This window comes from Mixophyes fleayi, chromosome 1 (genome assembly GCF_038048845.1).
Source record: "Mixophyes fleayi isolate aMixFle1 chromosome 1, aMixFle1.hap1, whole genome shotgun sequence".
NCBI lineage: Eukaryota > Metazoa > Chordata > Amphibia > Anura > Limnodynastidae > Mixophyes > Mixophyes fleayi.
In genome coordinates, this window is record NC_134402.1 from 198,719,950 (window position 1) to 198,741,540 (window position 21,591).

General features: G+C 38.0%; 1 protein-coding gene across 2 annotated transcripts; it reads right to left on the reverse strand.

Moving 5' to 3' along the window:
* Positions 1 to 1,866: 1,866 nt before the first annotated feature.
* Positions 1,867 to 21,575, reverse strand: MBD3 (methyl-CpG binding domain protein 3). Of its 2 annotated transcripts, XM_075204764.1 has the most exons (7): positions 21,381 to 21,575; positions 19,857 to 19,922; positions 10,749 to 10,908; positions 8,242 to 8,379; positions 8,063 to 8,153; positions 6,466 to 6,643; positions 1,867 to 3,444 (listed from the first exon to the last, which is right to left on the reverse strand). In XM_075204764.1, the coding sequence occupies exons 1-7, from the start codon at positions 21,488 to 21,490 to the stop codon at positions 3,261 to 3,263; spliced, it is 927 nt and encodes a 308-aa protein (XP_075060865.1). In that variant the 5' UTR covers positions 21,491 to 21,575; the 3' UTR covers positions 1,867 to 3,260. The 2 variants fall into 2 exon arrangements, with proteins under 2 accessions (XP_075060865.1, XP_075060866.1); XM_075204765.1 differs by lacking the exon at positions 19,857 to 19,922 and having other exon boundaries at positions 21,381 to 21,573.
* Between the last annotated feature and the right edge of the window lie 16 nt (positions 21,576 to 21,591).

A 21,591-nucleotide genomic window follows, 5' to 3' on the forward strand; every position in this document is an offset into this window, starting at 1 on the left:
TGCAAAGTTTTATTTGGGCCCTGATATTCAGTATTCTATTTCAGCATATCAGATTTATCCTGACATATCTAATTAAAGAAATCGCTCTTCAATGCTAATTATTTTATTTGCAACCATAATTATAATTCTTTCGGCAGCACTAATTAGACCAGGTCATGTACTGGCGAACATTTCCGAGCAGGAGGCTGAGGCACCAGGTGCAGGGTGATCACAGTAATTACACTTTAATGTTAATCCAAATATCAGACTATATTTTCCTTATGGCGATTGCTGCTTTAGAAAAGGGGTTACCCTTAGATATTAGTGCATTCGATGTGAAGTTTGGATTGTCCTGCTTTTTATCTGCACCTGTGATTGTATGGTCTTTATTTAGAAAGAAGCAACATATTATGGAGTGCTGTATATCCAGGAGAAAAACCCCACATATGATGTCATTAGAACAGAGGGTAAAGGTGTCTCAAGACTGGAGTGGAGTCACTGCTGTACATCTCCTGCGCAGCGTGTCATATCCTAGGTATACCTCTGAGTTGCAGTCGATTGTTATGACAGATGTAGAGCACAGATCTGAAGGCAATTATTATTATCATTTATTTGTTAGGCGCCACAAGGTTTCCGCAGCGCCGCACATAGTACAAACAGTAGACTATACAGGGTATAACAGTACAGAACAATAAACAAAAGTACCAATACTTCAGAAACTCCAGGCAGGCAGATGCAATAGACACAGAGCAGAAGAACGGGTAAGGAGACAGGAGGGAAGAGGGCCCTGCTCAAGCGAGCTTACATCCTAAGGTAATCTTAATGTATAGCAGGGGCGCAGGCAGGGGTGGTTTCTGGTTCTCCAGAAACCCCTCCCCTTCGCGAGGATCAGGGGCTAAACAATGCCCCTACCCCCTACATAGTGGCACTTTACTGTACAGTAGCTGCGGCACCGTCAAAGAAGCGTCCGTGGCAGTGCCGTTTTGTAATACAGCACCACGGCGCTGTCCACGGCACCCGTGTCAGCACCTTGGCACGCCTGGGAACAGCTGCTCTGCACAATTCACTCAAGATTCACATTTATTTTCCTTCTACACTCAAAAAACCCATTGACCCCCAACCCAACTGGGTGACAATCATACAGCCCCACTAAGCACATTGCAATCTGACTGGACCAATTAGCAATGAGGCACTTTTTTTTTTATAGAATGCAAGAAGGGACCTCTTAATCAATACCCAGCCTTCTCTAAACCCAGAGGATTAGTTTAGTTAACTGGGGAAGGACAGCTTTGGTTGACAGCAGATGGCTGTTTTAGGAGTTCTACAGAAATTGGTTAATGTTTGTCACATCTTCTCAACAACTATAATTGTTATTCCTCTACCTTACATATGAAGTGTTCCACACCTTTTAAATTGTAAGCTCATTTGGGCAGGGCCATCTTTTGTTTCAGATCATTGCATGTAATTTGCTTTTGTGATCGCCACAATGTAGAGAGGATATATAACAGGTCATCACTTAATAAATAAAACATAATTACTGTGCTTGTTCCCAATTGTAAAAGCACTGCAGGATATGCTGGAGCTATATAAATGATAGGTGTGACTGAGCCCTTAATTTTGGAACAATGAAAAAATTGTACAAAACACACAAGCAGAAAAGTGCATTTTCTCACCATTTCAGCATGCATTGTATTGTCTTTTTAAAAATCACTCAATTATTCAACAATTGTTGCAAGAGTTAATGTTTGCCACAAAATGTGTGTTAACTATAGCTCCTATAGAAAATTATATGTATTTTTTTCACTCGTCCACATCACACAACCATACTTTCTAATATAATCCATAACAGAGACACTCATGCGTACATGAAATGACTGATAATTCATATTTGAAGATTTGTACAAATGTTTAATATTTACACATAAAAAAAACAAATTTAGTGCATTCTGCACAACACAGGATTATTAACCAAAAGAAAGCCACACAGATAAACGAACAACACAGCTCCATAATATTACAAACAAATCCTACTATGGTAAGTTATAGGTTACGAGCCACTAACATATTGTATTAAAAACCTTTTGTTTCATTTAAAGGGACACCATCAAAATTATGCATAATTAAAATGTATGTTTAAACATAAGCTGTAGCAATTTTGCCTGCAATTAGAGGCACATTACCCATGAACAGCATATTATTTCCCATTGTTCATCTACAGAGGAATATTAAAGTAGCAGATTTTTAGTCACCAAAAGCTCCTTCTTTTAAATCTAAATGGAGAAGCATTACATTTTCAGACTCTACATATGCACCTGCCTGGGAATCTTTTAGATATTCTAGATATATTAACATCACACTACAGTCTGTTAAGACTCTGTCTTTAAGCCTCTTAATTTTACATTCAGTTGATATAAAAGCAACTGTGCTTCGAAAGCTGAGAGGCGCAACTTACATTCAAACAGCAATAGATTGTTCTAGACTACTTCCTCTTCTTTCCCTGGCATTATGTGTTTACCGCTAGGCACACCAACACGTTTGTTTATTTGTGTAAGCTAGATATACATTTAGATAATCCATTTGTGCAGGCTATAAATCAAATTAGAATTTTGTGAGAGCCTTGCATTTGCCTGCTGTGTCATATTTTCAGACTCCTCAGGCCTGTCAGGCACATGAAGACTACAGTGTGTGTGTGTGGGGATGGAATAAAGATTTATAGGACAGAGACATTCATAATGGTAGCCTTCTGCAAACAAATCTATTAACACATCCACATGAAATCTTGCAAGTAGTCAATTTTACATCTGTCTCCTAATGTTTACATTAGATAAATACAAATAAAAAATAAAACTAGGATGAGCATGCATTTAACTAAAACCTACCCATACCTGGTAAACTTAGAATGTCTTCATCAGTGTGAAAAAGTTACATTCCTTATTTCAGTAAAGAATGATTTAAATCATGTCCATGTCACCTACAAATGGACTACGTAGACATTTTCAAAACGGATAACAAAGGTTGATTTCTTAATTAAAAATACAAGTTGGGTTCAAAACGTATTTATTTTTAAAGCTAAAATAATTGCAGGCATTGCTGATTAAGAGTTGGAATGAGTCCAGGGCTATCAAATCTTACTCTGGTCCATAAGTTGAATGAATAGTGTAGTTTTAGTTTGAGGGATGGTTCTAGCCTGTGTGTAAAAGAAAAAAAAGGAGGAAAGAGGAAAAGAAATGTAGGGCACAAGTCTCCATCATACTGTAATACATGAAAAAACTAATTACACTTCAGTCTTCTACATCTTCTGCCTCGTGTCCTCTGACATCTTCCTCCTCTTCTTCATCGTCATCAATATCTTTATCAAGTGGGGCACTGCCATCCTTGGAGATTTCATCTACATGAGCTAGCATATCAGCCATAAGAGCTTCTTCCAACTTTTTTCTCACTTGCTGCACAAGCTCTTCCTGTTTTCTGAAAACAGCAAAGAATTGTTACTTCACATTTTCTACCGTGCGGTTCTACAGTGTATATATGGAGACACCCAAGCAAGGGTCACACAGATTTGGCTATCAAAGAAGCTAGCTTCATAACTAGACCAAATTCTGTGAATGCAGCGGTTTGTATAGTGGAGAGTTTTATACATGGAAACATAGAATTTGATGGCAGATAAGAACCGCTTGGCCAATCTAGTCTTCCCATATTTTAACCTATGGTAACCTCAAACCCTATTTGATCCATTCTTTGTAAGAATAAACTTAAGTCTATCCAAAAAATCTTTAAATTGCTCTACTGTATTAGCTTCAACCACCTCTGATGGGAGGCTATTTCACTTATCCACTACCTTTCCTATGAAGTAATTTTTCCTCTGAACCTACTTCCCTCCAGTGTCCGTGCATGTCCTCATGTTCTAGTACTTCTCTTCATTTGAAAAATGTTTCCCTCATGTACCTTAATACCCTTGATATATTTGAAAGTTGCTATCATGTCCCCCATTTCCCTTCTCCAAAATATACATATTAAGATCTTTTAGACTATCTGAATAAGTTTTGTGCTGTAGGTCATGCACCATTTTAGTTGCCCTTCTTTGTACAGTCTCGAATGTATTAATATCCTTCTGCAGATATGGCCCCCAGAACTGAACAGTATTCTAGATAAGGCCGTAACAATGACATTACTATTTCTTTCTGTAACGGATTCCTCTCCCTAAGCAACCAAGCATCTGACTTGCCTTTCTCATTGCTTTGTTACCTGCCTTTAAGTCACTTGAAATAGTGACTCCTAGATCCCTTTCCATTAATACTGTATTTAGCCTTTGGGTTTGCGACTCAAGATCATGATTTTGTATTTTTTGCCATTAAACTGTAGTTACACATCTCACACAAGACAATGCAAAAACTTTAATTCATGCACTAATCTCCCACATCGACTATTGAAAGTCCCTCCTTACTGGTCTTCCCACCCAAAATCAGACTCGAGCCCCTACAATCTAGTATGCACGCAGCGGCTAGACCGATTTTCCTTGCAAAACGTTTTTCGTCTGCTGAGCCACTTTTGTCTCTACATTGGTTGCCTGCCTTTCAAAGAATCCAATACAAAAATCTTCTACTAACATACAAGACCATCAACAACATTGCACCAACATACATCACCTCACTTGTCTCAAAATATCTCCCAACTCGACACGTCTGGTCTGCACAAGATGTGCGTCTCTCTTCCACTCTCCTCCCTTCCTCCCATTCTCGGTCACAGTACTTTTTTCGGGCTGCACCCACTTTATGGAATGCCCTTCCTTGCACCACAAGACTTTCCTCTAGTCTCCAAACCTCTTCAGACAAGCTTATTAATATTCCTCTACCACCCTGTGTTACCCTATTTCTACCCTCTACACAGCTAACACAAGACAACAACCCTCTAACCAACATTGCTGTGTGACTGAGCATACAGCACACTAAATACTTTGTATGCTTTGCATTCGAACTGTACAAATATTCAATATGATGTAGCACTTACCCTTGTGTATCAAACCATTGTCTATGATTGTAAGCTTGCGAGCAGGGCCCTCTTACATGTATGTATGTATGTATGTATGTATGACCCAGTATCGTTTTATTACTGTTGGTTTCTAATTGTAAAGCGTTACAGAATCTGCTGGCACTACATAAATAAATGTTGATGATGATGATGTAGATGTCACCCTATTGACCACTCCTCTAGTCTACCTAGATCATAGATAATTTGTTTTACCTCTCCTGGTATGTCTACCCTGTTGCATATCTTTGTGTCATCTGCAAAAAGGCATACTTTACCTTCAATACAATTTGCTATGTCACCAATAAAGATATTAAAAAAATCACTGGTCCAAGTACAGATCCTTGGGATACTCCACTGGTAACCTTCCCCTCCTGTGAATGCACTCCATTTACTATAACTCTCTGTTTTCTATCCTGCAACCAAGATCTTATCCATTCAACCAGTTTAGAAACCAATTCCAAGCTATCAAATTTATTTAACAGTCTGCGATGTGGGACAGTGGCAAAAGCCTTACTAAAATCTAGATAAGCTACATCTACAGTCGATCGATCAATATTTTGGTTGATTATTGATCAATCAATTTTTCTTTATTTTTGAGTGACGTCAGCACTGGGATTACATCAGATGAAGGCTTTTCTTGCCTCTTTCACTCAAACAGGGGTATTCAATTGTTAGCGTTAACAAGAAAATACGAGCGCTCAAAAAATATTACCGTCTACACGGTAATATTGCGCGTGAAAGGCGTTAATACGGTAGTTTACTCGCGGAATTTCAGCTCGCCGCCCAGGGAGCGAGCTGAAATTTCGCGAGTAATTACCGTATTAACGCCAAGATTTTTGGAGCGCTCGTTTTTCCCCGTTAACGCTAACAATTGAATACCCCCCAAAGATTTGTTTTCCTTAACATCTCTTTAGATGGTGTAAAGATAAGGATATTGTCTGACGATGCACTAAACTAGACAATAGGTAGAGATAGGTGTGTGTCCCTCCACCTCCTCGTGGCCTGTATAATTTACCCTTTTCTTCACCCACATCTTCACTGGATTCTACTAAACTACTAATTTGCTCTCATAATACTACACACAACCAAAAACCAACTTCCTGTTAACTGCCCACTGTAAAAAAAAAAACAAAGACAAAAACCATAACTTCAGATTTACTTCCCCTGTTCCTACAGTGGGTCCCCTACACTCCGGAATCAAATTTAACATTCTGGCTCTTACCTACCAAGTCCAGAGCTCTCTATCCTTTCTGGCATCAATAACCTACTCTCTAGATGCACTTCTACTTAACCTCTACACTCCAACACCCCTCTTCTCTTATAGTCCATTTAGTTTGAACAATTACAAATCTTGCCCAAAGGGGAACAGTACTCCCTGTCAAATTGCTACAAGTGATCTGTAGGGAGGCTCTGCAACAGTGGTGCATATCAGAAAATCTGGGGATATTATGTTATTTGTACCTTATGTCATCGTCTGTCACCATAAATGCCTTGCAGAGGGGCTGTGAAGTGTTGAGCCAGACTCCTGGATTCTTCTCCACAGCTGCAGACAACTGCCCAGTGATTGGCATGGTGCTTGTGTGTAGGGCACTGGCTATAGCAGAGAGAAGAGTTTCATCTGTGCACCCAGGACCTACACCTAAGAGCATGAACAAGAGCAAGTTCTGTAAGCTTCTGTTATACATAATATTTACAGAGATGAAAGCGCAACTGAAAACACATCTGGGCGGTACAATATAAGTATATTATTCTAAAGTACCCAAAATGCTTGAATGATGTGCAGCAGTGCTAGAAAAGATACTGTTAAAAGCAACTCATCCCATCATTTCACTCCCAGTTTGCCTACCTGAAGGCCTAGCAAAAGCAGGTAACCATACAAGTGTTTATAGAACTATAACCCATGTGTCTGATAATGTAATACTCTGTTTTACTATTAATTCTCATAAAGAAATAGAACTGCACAAATTCTGAATTTCTAATAACATTTACTAAATATCTGAAAATAGATAACGTTATTAGTGTTTACAAAAACAACCTTAAAGAAAACCAAAACAACAAACAATTGGTTTCTGACAATATTGACCCTAGTATGTGCGTCTGGTAAGGAACAGATTGTAAGCTACACTGGGAGAGGGACTGATATAAATGATCACATTCTCTGTAAAGGAATGTGTAATATGTCGGTGCTATATATAAATAACTTAATAAATAAATATCTGGAAACCAGTTATCCAGAAAGTCCTGGAAACCAGAAAAAAAAATAAAAAAAAATATTGCTGCTGTTCAGCAATTCTACTATTTACGAACAGTATTTATACTGTTTACGGACATTATCACTAAGCATTTCTTCAAGCAGCCGTTTTCCTGGGGCCTCTGCCTTTTCTGTAATACTATTTAGTTTACCAACTAAAATGATGAAAAAGGGTGTTTAAAAGGGAAGGACCAGTCACAAGCCACAATGTTGTATACGATAATAAGCTGCAAATTAAATAAAGTAGTGGCATATGTATGCGAGTATACTAATCATATAGAAGAAACCCACTGCCAACGTGTGCACATAATGCATACCAACCCCAAGTAACATACTCAACGATCACATGATTTGACCATGAACATAAAAAAGGCAATCTTTGCCTACATTTGAGAAGCAGCTCAAAATTCAACACAGTATGATGCAGGATAGGTGCTCAGTGCGTTTGGAGTCAGTTACTAGAAAGTTGCCCATCTAGCTTGCATTCTAATATTATATGCTGGAGAGAAGTTTACTTTTTGCATTTATATGGAAGATACATGGTTACCATTTTGGCCTTTGTGTCTGATAATATTAGAATTTATGTAATGTCAAATGACAGTGTGTTCCACTTGCAAGTTTCCCTCTAGGTTAATGAGCGCCTGATCTAAAGTAATGTCTAGTAGAACACAGTAAATGTTTTGCTTTGATATCTTTAAATTTTGATTCAATATGCCAGTTGTACAATGAAGCAGAAATGTTGGCACATTACCAGTAAGCAGAAAAGAAGTTTGCACGCTAAGTATACACATTTTTTAAGGCACTTACCTTGCAACCCTTTTGGCAATTCCATGGTTTTCACTAGCTCCTCTGCTATGTCAAACGCATTTAAACCACTCAGTTTCTTTTCCCAAAAAAGCTGTAGTTGAAAGAAACAAACAAACATGGGGTTACGCTTAGGATTTTGTATGGCTGAAATAGAAATTGTAGCAACTCTCATCTCTCACCTGACGTGGCTGGTCAACCGCTTTCTGAGGGTCACTTTTCACTTTGTTAGTGGGATGGTTTGTCACTTTGGTGACAGGTTGCTTGAAGATTGAGGCAGTCTGTCTGACTGGGAGTGCAGTGTTCAAATCAGGCTTGCCCTGCAAACAGAGTGATTTTTTACTATTCTGTCTTCTGTTAATACAATGAAAAATCTTCATCCGTCTTATAGGTCTTCCAAGTAATGAAACTTTAAACTCAATGTAAAGACCAAAAATGTAATCGAGTTGCCACATGGAGAAATAGCTAATGATTCAAACTCAATCGTTTTGATAGGGTGTGCCCTGTAACACAAGCAGGCATTGGATTGTAGACAAATATTACATAGTATATTCATTAATTGCTACCACATAACCAAATGACCCAGGTCTTAAATACCCTAAAAGTCAGTCTAGTGTTCTTCGGACAAAAGAAACAAAAAAAAATGTTTGCAACAAAATGAAAAAACAAAAACAAAGTCAAGAAACATAAATGCACAACATTCTAAAACATGTCTCTGAATCAAGCATTAAATAGAAAATGGTAGAGCTTAAATAATTTGTGCTTCACTTTAAGCGTTCAATCCCACATAAAAAATAAAAATAAATTGTAAAACATTACTTTGGTAAAAGTCCCTACCATGTGGGTTTTTCAATATATGTATAAAATAAATAAATAAATCTGTCCCCTTCATTTTTGCTGCATCAAACATGGTTCTGGCAATTACTTATGGGTGGGACCTCTGGCGCTCTTGTCCAAAGTTCAGGTCTCTCCACAGAAAAATGTAAATGAAAGCAGTCCGCTGTTTGGTGGAGCTCGTTCACGGATGCCAAGTCAGATCTCTCCTGCTCCTTTATTGCACAAGTGGAATTCAGACAAAACTTGAACAATGGGCATGATATCTCTAGATTACATACCCAAGCCTCAGCTGTGGCAAATGAGTGTTGAATAAATGGCTACACAAATCAAAGACCTCTGACATCAGCATTCTGACCGGCAAGAGGGCCACGAGGATCTTAAAAACTAAATTTAATTTTAAAAGATACAAATTAACTATATTTATCAGCGACATTATCCTGGACTCGCTACCAAAAGCCGCTTCCTGTGGCACACAAAAAAAACAAACAAAAAACCCCCCAAAAAACACCATTCTTTAGGCAGATGGGAGCATAGATGCGACAAGTGTTGGCTGTTCTAAGGAGCTGTAACACTGTACAGATGTTCTGTCAGCTATCTAGCTAGGATGCATGTTCAAACTCAGATAACTAAATAACTGTCCTTATTTTACCTTAAATATTAGAGAGATGGCAATGTTTTGAAACAACTGTCAAACGTAGGACCGGCCTCATCAGACAAGCACTTTGTTCCTCCAGACTGGCATACTGTAGTACATACATACATAATGTATGTATGTATGTATGTATGTATGTATGTATGTATGTACATATACACATATACACATATATATCAATAATGCAGGGGAAACTTCAGCGATATGCTGTTGCATTGTTGGTTGATTCCACCCCACTCAGTTCTCCTTGTTTGTAATATCTTCTAATCAGATAGCCCTCCTACATGCATGGAAGTCAAATATATTTGACATGAATCTGTTTTGCCTAGAGTGCTTTTCTCTTGTAACAGCTGTTAAAAAGCTGCAAACAGTATTTAAAATTGCACAAAACAGCTCTCTCCAAACTGCTTGATAGAAATCAATGTTATTTCACCTATATTTATCATGAGTGATTAAGTACCTGCTAACAAAAAAAAACAAAACAAAAACACATACGTAGAACTCAGGTAGAATATTTAGGAGCTATAAAGCTATAGGAGCTTTATCAGTCAGTGAGTGACCAATAGAGCAGTGAGTAGAAGATAATAAGAGCAATCCAAAGACAAATCTGTAAAACCCATTTCTGTCAGTTGTAATTTGCTTGTTTTATTAATCGGTATTTCAATTAGCAATGAAGATCATGAATTTGTAATGCAGGCTTTAGTTAACTCTAGTATAGAGCATCTCTTATACACAAAATATAACCATCAGATGTTACATGCATCATTACATGCCAATTTTGAAGAGTATACCAGGGAGCCTTTAAAGTTGTACTTGAGCAATAGGTTATTTCCTTGACACGTCAGGTTTGGTCAAGTCAATCTATACCCCAAGTTAAACTAGTGAATTAAATGTCTTAAACAGGATCACCAATATAAAGTCCGCTTTCTAAAAATTGCCATCTTACACTATAACAGATTTGAGAGGAATAGTAGGGTTACCATTATTTCATGGCTAGATCGAATTACAGATATCAAGATGACCATTCTGTTGACAGGATTTGAACATGTTCAGTGTACTACAATAGGCAAAAGGAGTGCAAATCCCCACTGAACTCGACCTTTCAAATCTACTATTAGCTGGCCTCTATATTTGTTCACCTGATTAAATGAGAGAAGAGTTGTATTTTACGTTCTAAAAATATTGGTGCGATTAAAATACCTTGGCTTGATTCAACCCATCATATCGCATGCGCTGTCGGTTCTTGTTGATTTTGCTCATCAGCATTTTCCCTGTGCGAAAGTCAAATGTGCTGAGGTCCATAGAGTTACCGAGGTATCGTGCCAGCTGTGGCTTACTACGGAACTTTTTCCCACTGGGGCTGAAAAGCAAGGGAAGAACATGACAAAAGGAACAGCAATCAATAGTATAGGAGGCATCTAACTGTGCACCAAAATAATTAGGTTAAGAACACATGTTCTGCCAATAACATTGTCCACAACAAGACAGAAATAAAGGCATGTTTAAAAGTGTGTTTGAATATTAGCTTACAATTATAAAGTTGTGGATTTCACTGCATAAAAATGAAAAATGTGAGAAGTGACAATAGACATCCTGTAGCACCCTAAACCTTACTGTATTGTTGAAAGTATCTGAACTGCTCTCCAGCAAGTAAAGCCCACTCCCATGCAAAGTAATGTTGTGCCCATGATTTCCTGACTTAAATGCTCCAACATATAGACTATTAAGAAACATTTCAAAACACACAATCAGACAATTTATTGAAGAGAAAAAAAAACCTATAGTATTTGGTTTTGCCCTAATGCCCCTCCTATCTATAATAAAATGAATCTTATTTTTAACAACACTATAGGACTACCACACCACACCAAAATTTCTAGAACTGTACCCAAATGTAAAAAGGCATTTTGAAACATTCACAAATCTGCAAAAAGTCCATACATTTCCAGAATTTATACAAATATGTTGATTAATAAAACACTTCAATATTTTAAAGCCCACAGGTAGGAAAATAAACAAGCAGACTCCCAATAAAGAAGCACTTTTTGATTGAGATTTTTTTTTCTGCTGGGTGAAAACAATGCTTGTACATTTCAACAGAGAGCAGAAAATATAAGGGTGTGACACCCTTTAGGCAAAACACATTCAACTCCATAGTAGAGAGTTAAAGAAAAAAGAAAACGAAAGGCAGCACAGTGGTCAGCACTGCTGCCTCACTGCATAGGGGTCATGAGTTTGATTCCAACCAGGACCCTATCTGTGTGGAGTTTGTATGTTCTCCCAGTGTTTACGTGGTTCCTCTGGGTGCTTTCCTCCCAAACTCAAAAATACATAATGACTACGCCTTGCTGTTAGGCCAGTGCTACACTACGTTGTAAAAGGGAATACCAAACATTTTTCACCAATATACCTAAACTGATAAGATGACATTTATTAAACAATTTTTTAACCTATATTAAGCATGCTTGGCATCCACTCTTGAAAGGCATATTTTATTGTAAGTGCTTTATGCAGTGTTCTTAAGTGCAGCTAGGTGGGTCCCTTATGCTCTACTAGGTAATCTAACATGTCTCCTAAAGGATCTACTGGTGCTCATGGTTCTCAGCTGACTGAAGGAAAACTGAGGAGGTGTGCCGACCACTGGCATAAGACTTTGTGGGACTTCCTTCGCTAGCAGTCGCCCATGTGCCAGAAGTGTTGGTCAGCCCTAGGACCAACCCCTTTGAAGATAGAGCACATAATATCTACACATCTTCCTGTCCAACAAAACTACCAGGAGCTACTCACCGCAGGGTGCCTGCCTTTGTCCGATGACTCAAGGAGAGGCTCAGGGTCAGCTCCTTCAATAAGTTGGCACCAATCTATCTAGGGAATGCTATGCTGAAGCTGCACCGTGGTAAATAGGCTAGGCAAAAAAAAAAAAAAAAAAAAAAAAGGCAACGCTTCAGCAGTTCCCATTCTCTTGCCTGGACAGTTCTGACTACAGGTTACGACTCCTGTTGGGTTAGCTGGCAAATCATGCCTGTTACTCCGATAGTAACATCAACTGTCACTTTGAGAGCCCACACACAAGTGGGGAGACTTTAGACCTGGTCCCTCCCTCTGATAGAGGAGCAGTAGAAGACTGTGGCTTAAGAGACAGGACAGTGTTACCAAGGGAAAGGTATCTATAGTTTTTTAGGTAGGGTTGTAGGTTAAATCCGGTATGGTCACCCACTAGTATTTGAACATGCAAAGCGTTATAACAATATGTATGAAGGAAGACTTGGTTCCAATCATTCTAAACATAACCCCTATAAGAACCCCCTCTGTAAACATCCCAATACATTCCCTTCCCCAATAGATCAGCAAATTACAGATTTTACAATAAATGTTAACCTCTCACATCTATCTCGACAGACAACGATACCGCTTAATGAAGACTTCACCACAAAAAAAAAATAAAAAAAATTGTGCAATTAATTAAAGATGAAAAATCTGGAAAGTCAAAAGTCCCCTGTTTTTGGCTGCTTACTATAAAACATTTTCTGGTTCCAAAGCACAACAATTCCCAAACACAATGCTTGAGGTGCATATATTTAGTCACAAGGTGGTAAAAGAAGTATACAATTATGTTAGACCAAATTCTCTCCTGAATAATCAAAATGTATGCAAAAATCCTTCCTAAACATTTAAACAAAGTACTCCCCATACTGATACACAATGATCAATCAAGTTGGATTTATCCCTGGTCATGAGGCCTGGGATAACAATAGAACAATTGACCTGAACAAAAATTACACAGGTCTGCAAAAAAAAAATTTTTGGACAGCTGTTTTGGTTTAGTTGACTGATTCTTACGTTTTTTTTTGGTGCGCTGAATCCAAAAATGACAGCTGTTTTGTCCTGGGACGTCAGGTTTTCGAACAAACGGGTGGTCATCGTTTAAAAAAATCTCTTACGCAAATATTTTATTTACATGAAAAATATTAACTCATTTGCACAGGCGACAACAAAATGAACACCACACAAGTAGATTGCTTGTGAAATGGTCTCCTTCAAGTACACCGAATGAGCAACAGGAATGGACGCATAACGGCCACCATTGTGAAGTAAAACTGCTTTTAAGCTTCTTTTGGAAGAGTCAATGAAAAGCCTCCATTCAGAAGAATCATACTGAATGTGGAACTGAGTCATCAACCCCTCTAAATCAGAGCAAAACACCAAATTGCCCTCATGAAAAAAGTAAGATAGAAAGTCTTTCCCGATGTCTGTACAATGCAAAAGATGTACCTTCCATCAACAAATTTTTGCTTTTAAGTCTAGAACCAAGTAATTCAGAAGATTGCTTAGGTAGATCTAGGTCTCTCACCAAATCATTGAGTTCCTCTTGCGACACATCATAGGAATTCCAAATCGAAAAGCTTTTATCTTGCCTTTTGACCCATTACGAAGATCTTCGATGCACCGCTTACATACTTTATGAGGAGCCCAAACTTTATCTTGGTCACCAAGTTTTAAATTTAAAATAAATGAAATAAAACTTTCTTAACAAAATCCGTAATATTCAACTGCTGCTTTTTCCCCATGAACTCTCCACATATGAAACAGAAACTGTCAGGCGAATTTACACACTTTCTTGGAGGCATTGCACTAATTTTGAACCACACAGACAATAGCAGGATGACGACTGAAATGAAATACAAGATTGTGGAGGAATCAGAGAACAAGTTAATGCATGAAAGAACATGTCCGGGCAGGCCCTAGCAAGCACACTCAACAATGCAGTGATCACCATCAGGACCAATAAACATGTATTTTCATGTTTTTGGGAGCACTGGCAGTGAAAATAAATTTGTATTTCCATGTTCAGTTTTTTATCCCCCCCCCCCCCCCCCCCCCCAAGTGTGATGAATTTGAAATTTAGCGATTTCCAGCTACCTGTTTGACCAAGGCACATTTCGATTGTGAAAAAACCTGACGTCCCAGGAAAAAACGGTGGTCATTTTTGAATTCAGTGCACCAAAAAACATAAGAATCAGATAAAATTCTGAAAACAGCTTTTTGGTTGCAGACCTGTGTTAACAAAAATCACCTCCCTTGCTGTCAAGTTTGCAAAGTCAGAAGCCGTGATTCACCATATACCTGCTCAAGACAAAGGGCTAGATTTACTAAACTGCGGGTTTGGAAAATTGGAGATGTTGCCTATAGCAACCAATCAGATTCTAGCTGTCATTTTGTAGAATGCACTAAAAAAATGACAGCTAGAATCTGATTGGTTGCTATAGGCAACATCTCCCCTTTTTCAAACCTGCAGTTTAGTAAATATACCCCAAAGTCTTAAATCCTCATTTAATCTGAAATGGCAATCCAAAAACAAAGTACCTGGGAGTCTCTAGCACATTGTTGTGGGATACCTTATACCAAGAAACCCTCCCAACCCCTTAAAAGAATTGAAAAGGATTTCTCTTCTTGGGAACCTCTAGGGGGCATACACACTTCAGAATTTGCCAAACATCGTTCAGATTTTTGTCCTGTTATAAAATCAAAACAAATGATACGATGTGCTTTGGTATGATAAAACATGACCATGGAAGTGTACACGCTAATGCAATATCGGACGCAAGTCATTAATCGTGTGATTAGCATGCTAAATCGGGTGAAAAACCTGCCTACATTTACATTGAATGAACTGTAACCGCCTAGCAGCATTAGATTCCCACAATGCAATGCAGTTGTCTAGTTGCTACAACCTTGAACAAGCATGCCATGTTTTAATGCACAAAGAGAAATGGAAATGTTGCTTGTATGATATTTTTAGCTAGTCACAACCAATTAAAGCATTTTTTTCAAATTTCTAAAGGTTATGAATAAAAAGTTGAAACTTGGTATTTTCTGCTGTTGTAGGCAGATATATGTAAAGAGAGACAAAAACAAAGAATGCAAAATTAAAAATTTCAGGCCACAGACTAAAAGGCATTTCAATATTGATGGCCAATATTGGTTTCCAATTCATGTAAACCCCTATTTAAGTTATTGCCCATGTAAACTGAACTCAAAAATGCTTTGTGCACCTTAAATTTTGAAATACTATGATGCAATTATAGCAATTACTCAGACATTATCAAGTATTTTTCAAATGGTGTTCTAATTTAAACTTATTTTTCCACAGGGTATGTAGTAAGGCATAAAAATTGTAAAAATCTCAGCAGAAAAACTTGTACCTGTCGTGTTTGCATGGATGAAGAGAAAGGAGCCGATATCAGGGTAAAAGAAACTTAAAAAAACTGCAGCATTGGCTTGCCAGTCAACGACAGATAGCAGAAAGAAACGGGAAAATTGTTGTCTTTCCATTCCTAAAGTAAAGAAGCTGAAAACAAAGAAACATCTGAAATCACCACTTCCAGCCTTCAAGCGTAAAGAAGTGTTACATGTCTTGAAAAATCAAAAAGGATCATTGCCATGCAGTCTCAGGAACAGACATGCTGTAGTTAAACGTTTGGCAGATTCCTTTAAAATTCAAAATAATTTGCCGGACAATAAACATTTCCAAGATTAATTTATTCCTTGAACCTGAAGTACATTGCTGCCCAGGGTATAAAGGAACACAATATGATTGAAGCAGAAAATGGGAAGGAGAAAGTGCAACATAGTTGTGTCACCATGTCTATTGTCAAATGTTACGCTCTCTCTTTTTTAAAAAGGACCAACCAGATTTGAAAATTAGGTAGTCAAAATTCATTGAAATGAGACAAAAGTTCTGTTTGCCAGTGTAAGACACTCCATTAAACTTTTGTTTGCAGTTATAAAAACAAAAACAGATCGTCTGCATCACAATCTGACACAATTTCTATCTCTGATGTGCAAGAAGAGTAATTGTAAGGACTGTGCACTACAGAAATATGACGACTGCAAGTGGCTGAGTTTTTAATGGATGCTGAAGAGGAAGTTATTTCATGTGAAATAACCTATCTGCAGTGGAAAAGGGACAGTAAAGGATAAACTATGCCTGTTCAGTTAAAAGGAACTGTTACTTATGCACTTGATATGTTAAAGACACAGCTCCCAAATTTTATTCTGCTTCATTTTCAATCACTCACCAAGATGAGGTTCAAAGAGCACACTATGAAGGGAATTCAATTACTGTAATAAGTAACGCGGCCTGCGTACTATTAGTTATAACGGCAAAAGTGCGCTTAAATACCGCTATTACGTTAGATTCAATGACTGCTTTTTGCTCGCAGAGCTGCGAGCAGAAAGCCGGGTTAAATTTAGCGTAATAACGGTAATAGGTTTAACACTGCGCTACTTTGGGGGAATTGGATTTCCCTTGGTTTTGGGTTGTTGGTGAATGAACAATTGAATCAGCCTATTTTATAAGAAGTATGCCACACGTGTATTTAACAAACTTATCATAGAACACCTACGGAAACGCTTGACAAAGCTTGGGCTTCCAAACATTAAGATTATTAAACTTTTCTCAGAGGGTGTTGGGACATTTCAAGTAACGGTACTCTTTGAATGCCATCACTTCCCTTGATATCCCTGTTGAATGCCACTTCACATGGTAAAAGGTAGAATAATGGCATGGGGGTACCTTAAAGTGAATGATGCAGGACAAAAAAAAAAGTCCAAGAAATGTTTCATTATTAATGCAGAAACATTTGCAGTATATGCCAAGATAAGTGTTGCCAAGGCAACTCAGATCAAAACTCAATACTGCCACATTGAGGCTGAAAGCTATACCCTGAATTGTATCTGGAAAGATTTAATTCCAAAACTTCATTAAGGCTCACATTGTTCATACTGTGGCCAACAACATCATTATATATACCATAATTTCTGAAGAAACTAAAGAACAATTTTGTATGGACAAAAAATTATGAAGTGGACTTTCAGAAGCCTCCAGTCAGCTACCGATAAGTTTATTCACCTTTAGAAGTGGTATGCTGTGCACTGGAAGAACTACAATTATTAGTTTATATTAGTTTATTGGCCGGGCTCTTAGTGTTAATGTTTCGAGAAAGAACTGAAGAGTTTCTTCTTCCATTCAACAAATAAAGGAGGAAGAAAGCCAATTTGAAAGTGTTGAAAATTTTGCAGAGTCAATATTCAATAGCATCTTTCATGAGCTAACTGAAGAACCCAAACCACTATTATCAACCAGGCTTTGTATTCTGTTAACTACAAAGTGATTCAAGAAACGTTCAGCCAGCTGTAAAGTGGTGTTTATACAGCAAACTTTTGTCAACATGAATTTGAAGGTGATGGGAAATCAGTTTGTTAATGAAAGTTTGTGCTCTAGGTAACAGTTTTTTTATTCATATTATTAATCAATATACATTATTAAACAATTGTTTTTTTTTGGTAAACTTTCTATAAAACAATAGGTTTCAAAACATTTAAAAAAAAAAAAAAAAAAAAAAAAAAAAAGAATTGGTAAAAGCAGTTTCAGGCACCTTACAAACTAATTTTTCATAATTCTAGTCTGTGACCATTCCCATGATAGTCAGTGACCAGTTATTTTCCCTACCTCAAGAAAAGCAAAATAAATATTTTACTAAAACCATATATATGAAACTAAGGGGTCTATATTTCAACCTGCGATAGCCCAAAAATCCGAAGAAAATTCAATATCACAGAACTTCACTTAGTTTATCAAGGGGTTAGCCAAGAATAAATCTCAGATTTCTCCTGCCTTAACCCACTTACCACACTCCCCATAGAACAATATGGAGACTGTGATTTGACTATTTATACCTAGCAAGTTAACCCATGCATGATACTCATGCATTCAAGTCAAATCAAGCTACCTAAGGTGTTAAAAACTCCCCACTGTCACCCCCGGCAACCAACCACTCCCAACTGTCACTTCTCCTTCAAGAAATATATAGGTCAGTGTACAACTCTGCCCAGCAGGTGGCGCTGCAGCTTGTTTGGTTTTTTTCCCCACACACGCCACTAGGCATTTTACCTAATGCCATCTCAAGATGGCGTTAGCCACCGGATCTCCCTATCTTCTCTCGACCTGGCTGACTGCAACCCCTACCACCTATGTAAACAGTTGCCTGTCAAAACTTATGTTTCCCCTATATTAAAAATCCATAACAATAATAATGATGATAACAACAATAATATATACACACAAATTTATATATATAATATATATATATATATATATACATACATACATACACACATACATACATATTGTCTGTCCTATGAATAAGGGGGTTAAATATCCCATTTAAATAACAGACAGCATGTGTATGTCTTATTTATTTTTTATAGAAAATAATACATTTTGCAAGAAGCCCTTGCACGGACATTTAGCCACACATAGTAAGATTAAGAGGCAGTTAGTGTCTACAGCCCTTTGCTGCAGCAGTAAGCTGCTTCTGAAAAGAGCCATGTGATCACAGAAGAGCACTGATTTTACACAGTCGCAAAGTAGGGAAACAATGTTATAAATTAGTGGTGCAAGTTTATGCATCACTGCGTTAAGCAGCGATGCATAATGGTAAATGTCGCCTTGCCCTGGCCACCATTGATGAATGGACACGAATATCACTAGACCGAACATTTAGCACAGATTTTTGCAACTTTTGCATCCCCTAATACAATTGCAGGGATAGACAGAAACTGGCTTTTTGGCTTTGACCTCTCTGGGGACTCACTAAACCACATGAACACACTAACCTAAATTCACTTACAAATGTTACATTTATTAAAAATATGTAACTCTTGCCTGCTTAAAAATTAAATTTCTCTGCACCCATGTCTCCTATCACACCCATATGGGACAACCTGGCCTTTGCACCTCGATGTGACTCTAGGCACTGACTCCTGGATCTAATCAGGAATTAAGTGTATGTCACATTTCTCTGAAAACAAGCATATATCACCAATAGCCAACAATAAAAAAAAAAAAAAAAAAAAATCTTCATTGAACCCAGATTTTGCAGATCAGGCAGACTAACTCCTCACTTACAACCCCACCCCCAGGATATTTTTTGTGCACCCAGCCCTTTGGAAGCAATATCTTTAGGATCTCCCTTACGGAAGATTATGATGGTCTCTATTCATAACCTTCTCCTGGACAAATTTTGCCCATTTTGAAGGGTGAAGGGAGAACAATGTGGCCCCTGAAGTTTTAGGCTTTCTTATTACTTGCATAGAGGCTCACAATGTTGCCCTTCAATAGAATTTTACAGAGGAATTCCAAGGTACACAGATCAGATTCTCTTCTCAAATCAATTTAGTTAGAAAAAGTTCCAGAAATGTTTGCATATATTTGTGATTGTTATAAGTAATGCCACTTTGTATTACCTTTTCCCATTGGAATAGTCTTGTCCATTTCTGAGTGGCATAATTCTAATTGTTTTGCCGCATGCCCTGAAGTGAGAGTTTGTTGAGGGGAATTGGAGAATGAAATTTTGGCAGAGACATAAACAGCTACAACTAGCAATCACATATATATACAATGAATATCAATACAAAACAGTTTTATTCAAATGGGTATGCTGAATGTAAGAAAATAATAGTGATGTGTGAAATACTAAAATGTTGATTATCCTGCGTTTTCTTATATTTGCAAAGTATCCCTCTAAGCAGATTTAACAGTCAACATTGGTATGTTTTTTTTTTTTTTACCAAATGTCTGTTTTAAAGATTACTTATCCTATATTTTACACTTGCTGTTACTACTGTCAACATTGAAGACTTTTACAGTAATGTTGTATGTATATACAGTTACTATATATGGAATGAACAGTTACTATTCACCAAGAGAAAGGCGAGTTATGCTCAGCACATGAGAAACGCAAGTTTATGTACAGATGCAGTTCAAAAGTGAGGACGGACTGACATCAAGCAATAAGTAAATCACCGCTCGCGCTGACTCCCTATGTTAGCACACCTACAATAAAAACTACCTGTCAAATTCATGTGTGACTTTCTTACATTTCAATTCTACTACAAATTGGCATTTAAGGACCACAGTTACAGCAAAACACTGATTTTGTAATAGAAAGCTTCATAATTTACAGCATTGGTGCTCAATTGTTTTTTGTATTTGAAACCCCAAGTATGGTCCATTGTTGTAGGCCCCCAAAATAGGCAGTTGCCAATAGAATACAATGCTCGACCATGGCCTTATCTGTGTGGAGTTTGTATGTTCTCCCTGTGTTTGCGTGGGTTTCCTCCAGGTGCTCCGGTTTCCTCCCACATTCCAAAAAAAACATACTAGTAGGTTAATTGGCTGCCTATCAAAATTGACCCTAGTCTCTCTCTCTCTGTCTGTTAGGGAATTTAGACTGTAAGCTCCAATGGAACAGGGACTGATGTGAGTGAGTTCTCTGTACAGCGCTGCAGAATCAGCAGCGCTATATAAATAAATGGTGATGATGATAAAATAATATCAGGGAAGCCCAAAAAAACTGTTTGGTGTGAACAGCTCTGCTTTAAAGCATGTTTGATTAGGAAGCTACAATAGTATAACCCATGTTATTTACCAACACTTCACCCCACGGTTACGTTAATCAACCTAGATATAATTGGATCTCTTTCCCTACCGCAAGGTGATGCCAGAAAAGGTGCCAAGTCCCACATCCCCATTTAGGTTTCCATTACACTGCAACTAGAGTGTCCTATTTCAAATCACCCGGGTTTACCTTTCCGTGCGCAGCTCTCTCCCTCGCCATAGCTGCGTGTCTAATTTATATACCATACAGTAGATGTCTGCCAAGTGTCGCCATCCGTGTCCCTCCACCCGCCAGTGTCCGTCTATTAGCACCGCAAGATTTACTGCAAATAATGCAAGTTATTTCAAATCGATTAAAAAATAAAAGCCACCTGTAGTAGTAGACATCGCTCTTGCCGGCGGACAAGCCCGATCGGCGAGTCACCTCCTCCTTCTTCCAGCCCTGCGGCAGAGCAGAGCATTCCCAGCGCTTTCTCTCCATTCCGTTCCCTCGTTACCTCTCCGGCAAACCAGCGCGCATATCACTCCGCCGATACGGGATGCCACTGATTGGTCCTCATCCCAGAGCTCAGCAGCGCGTTG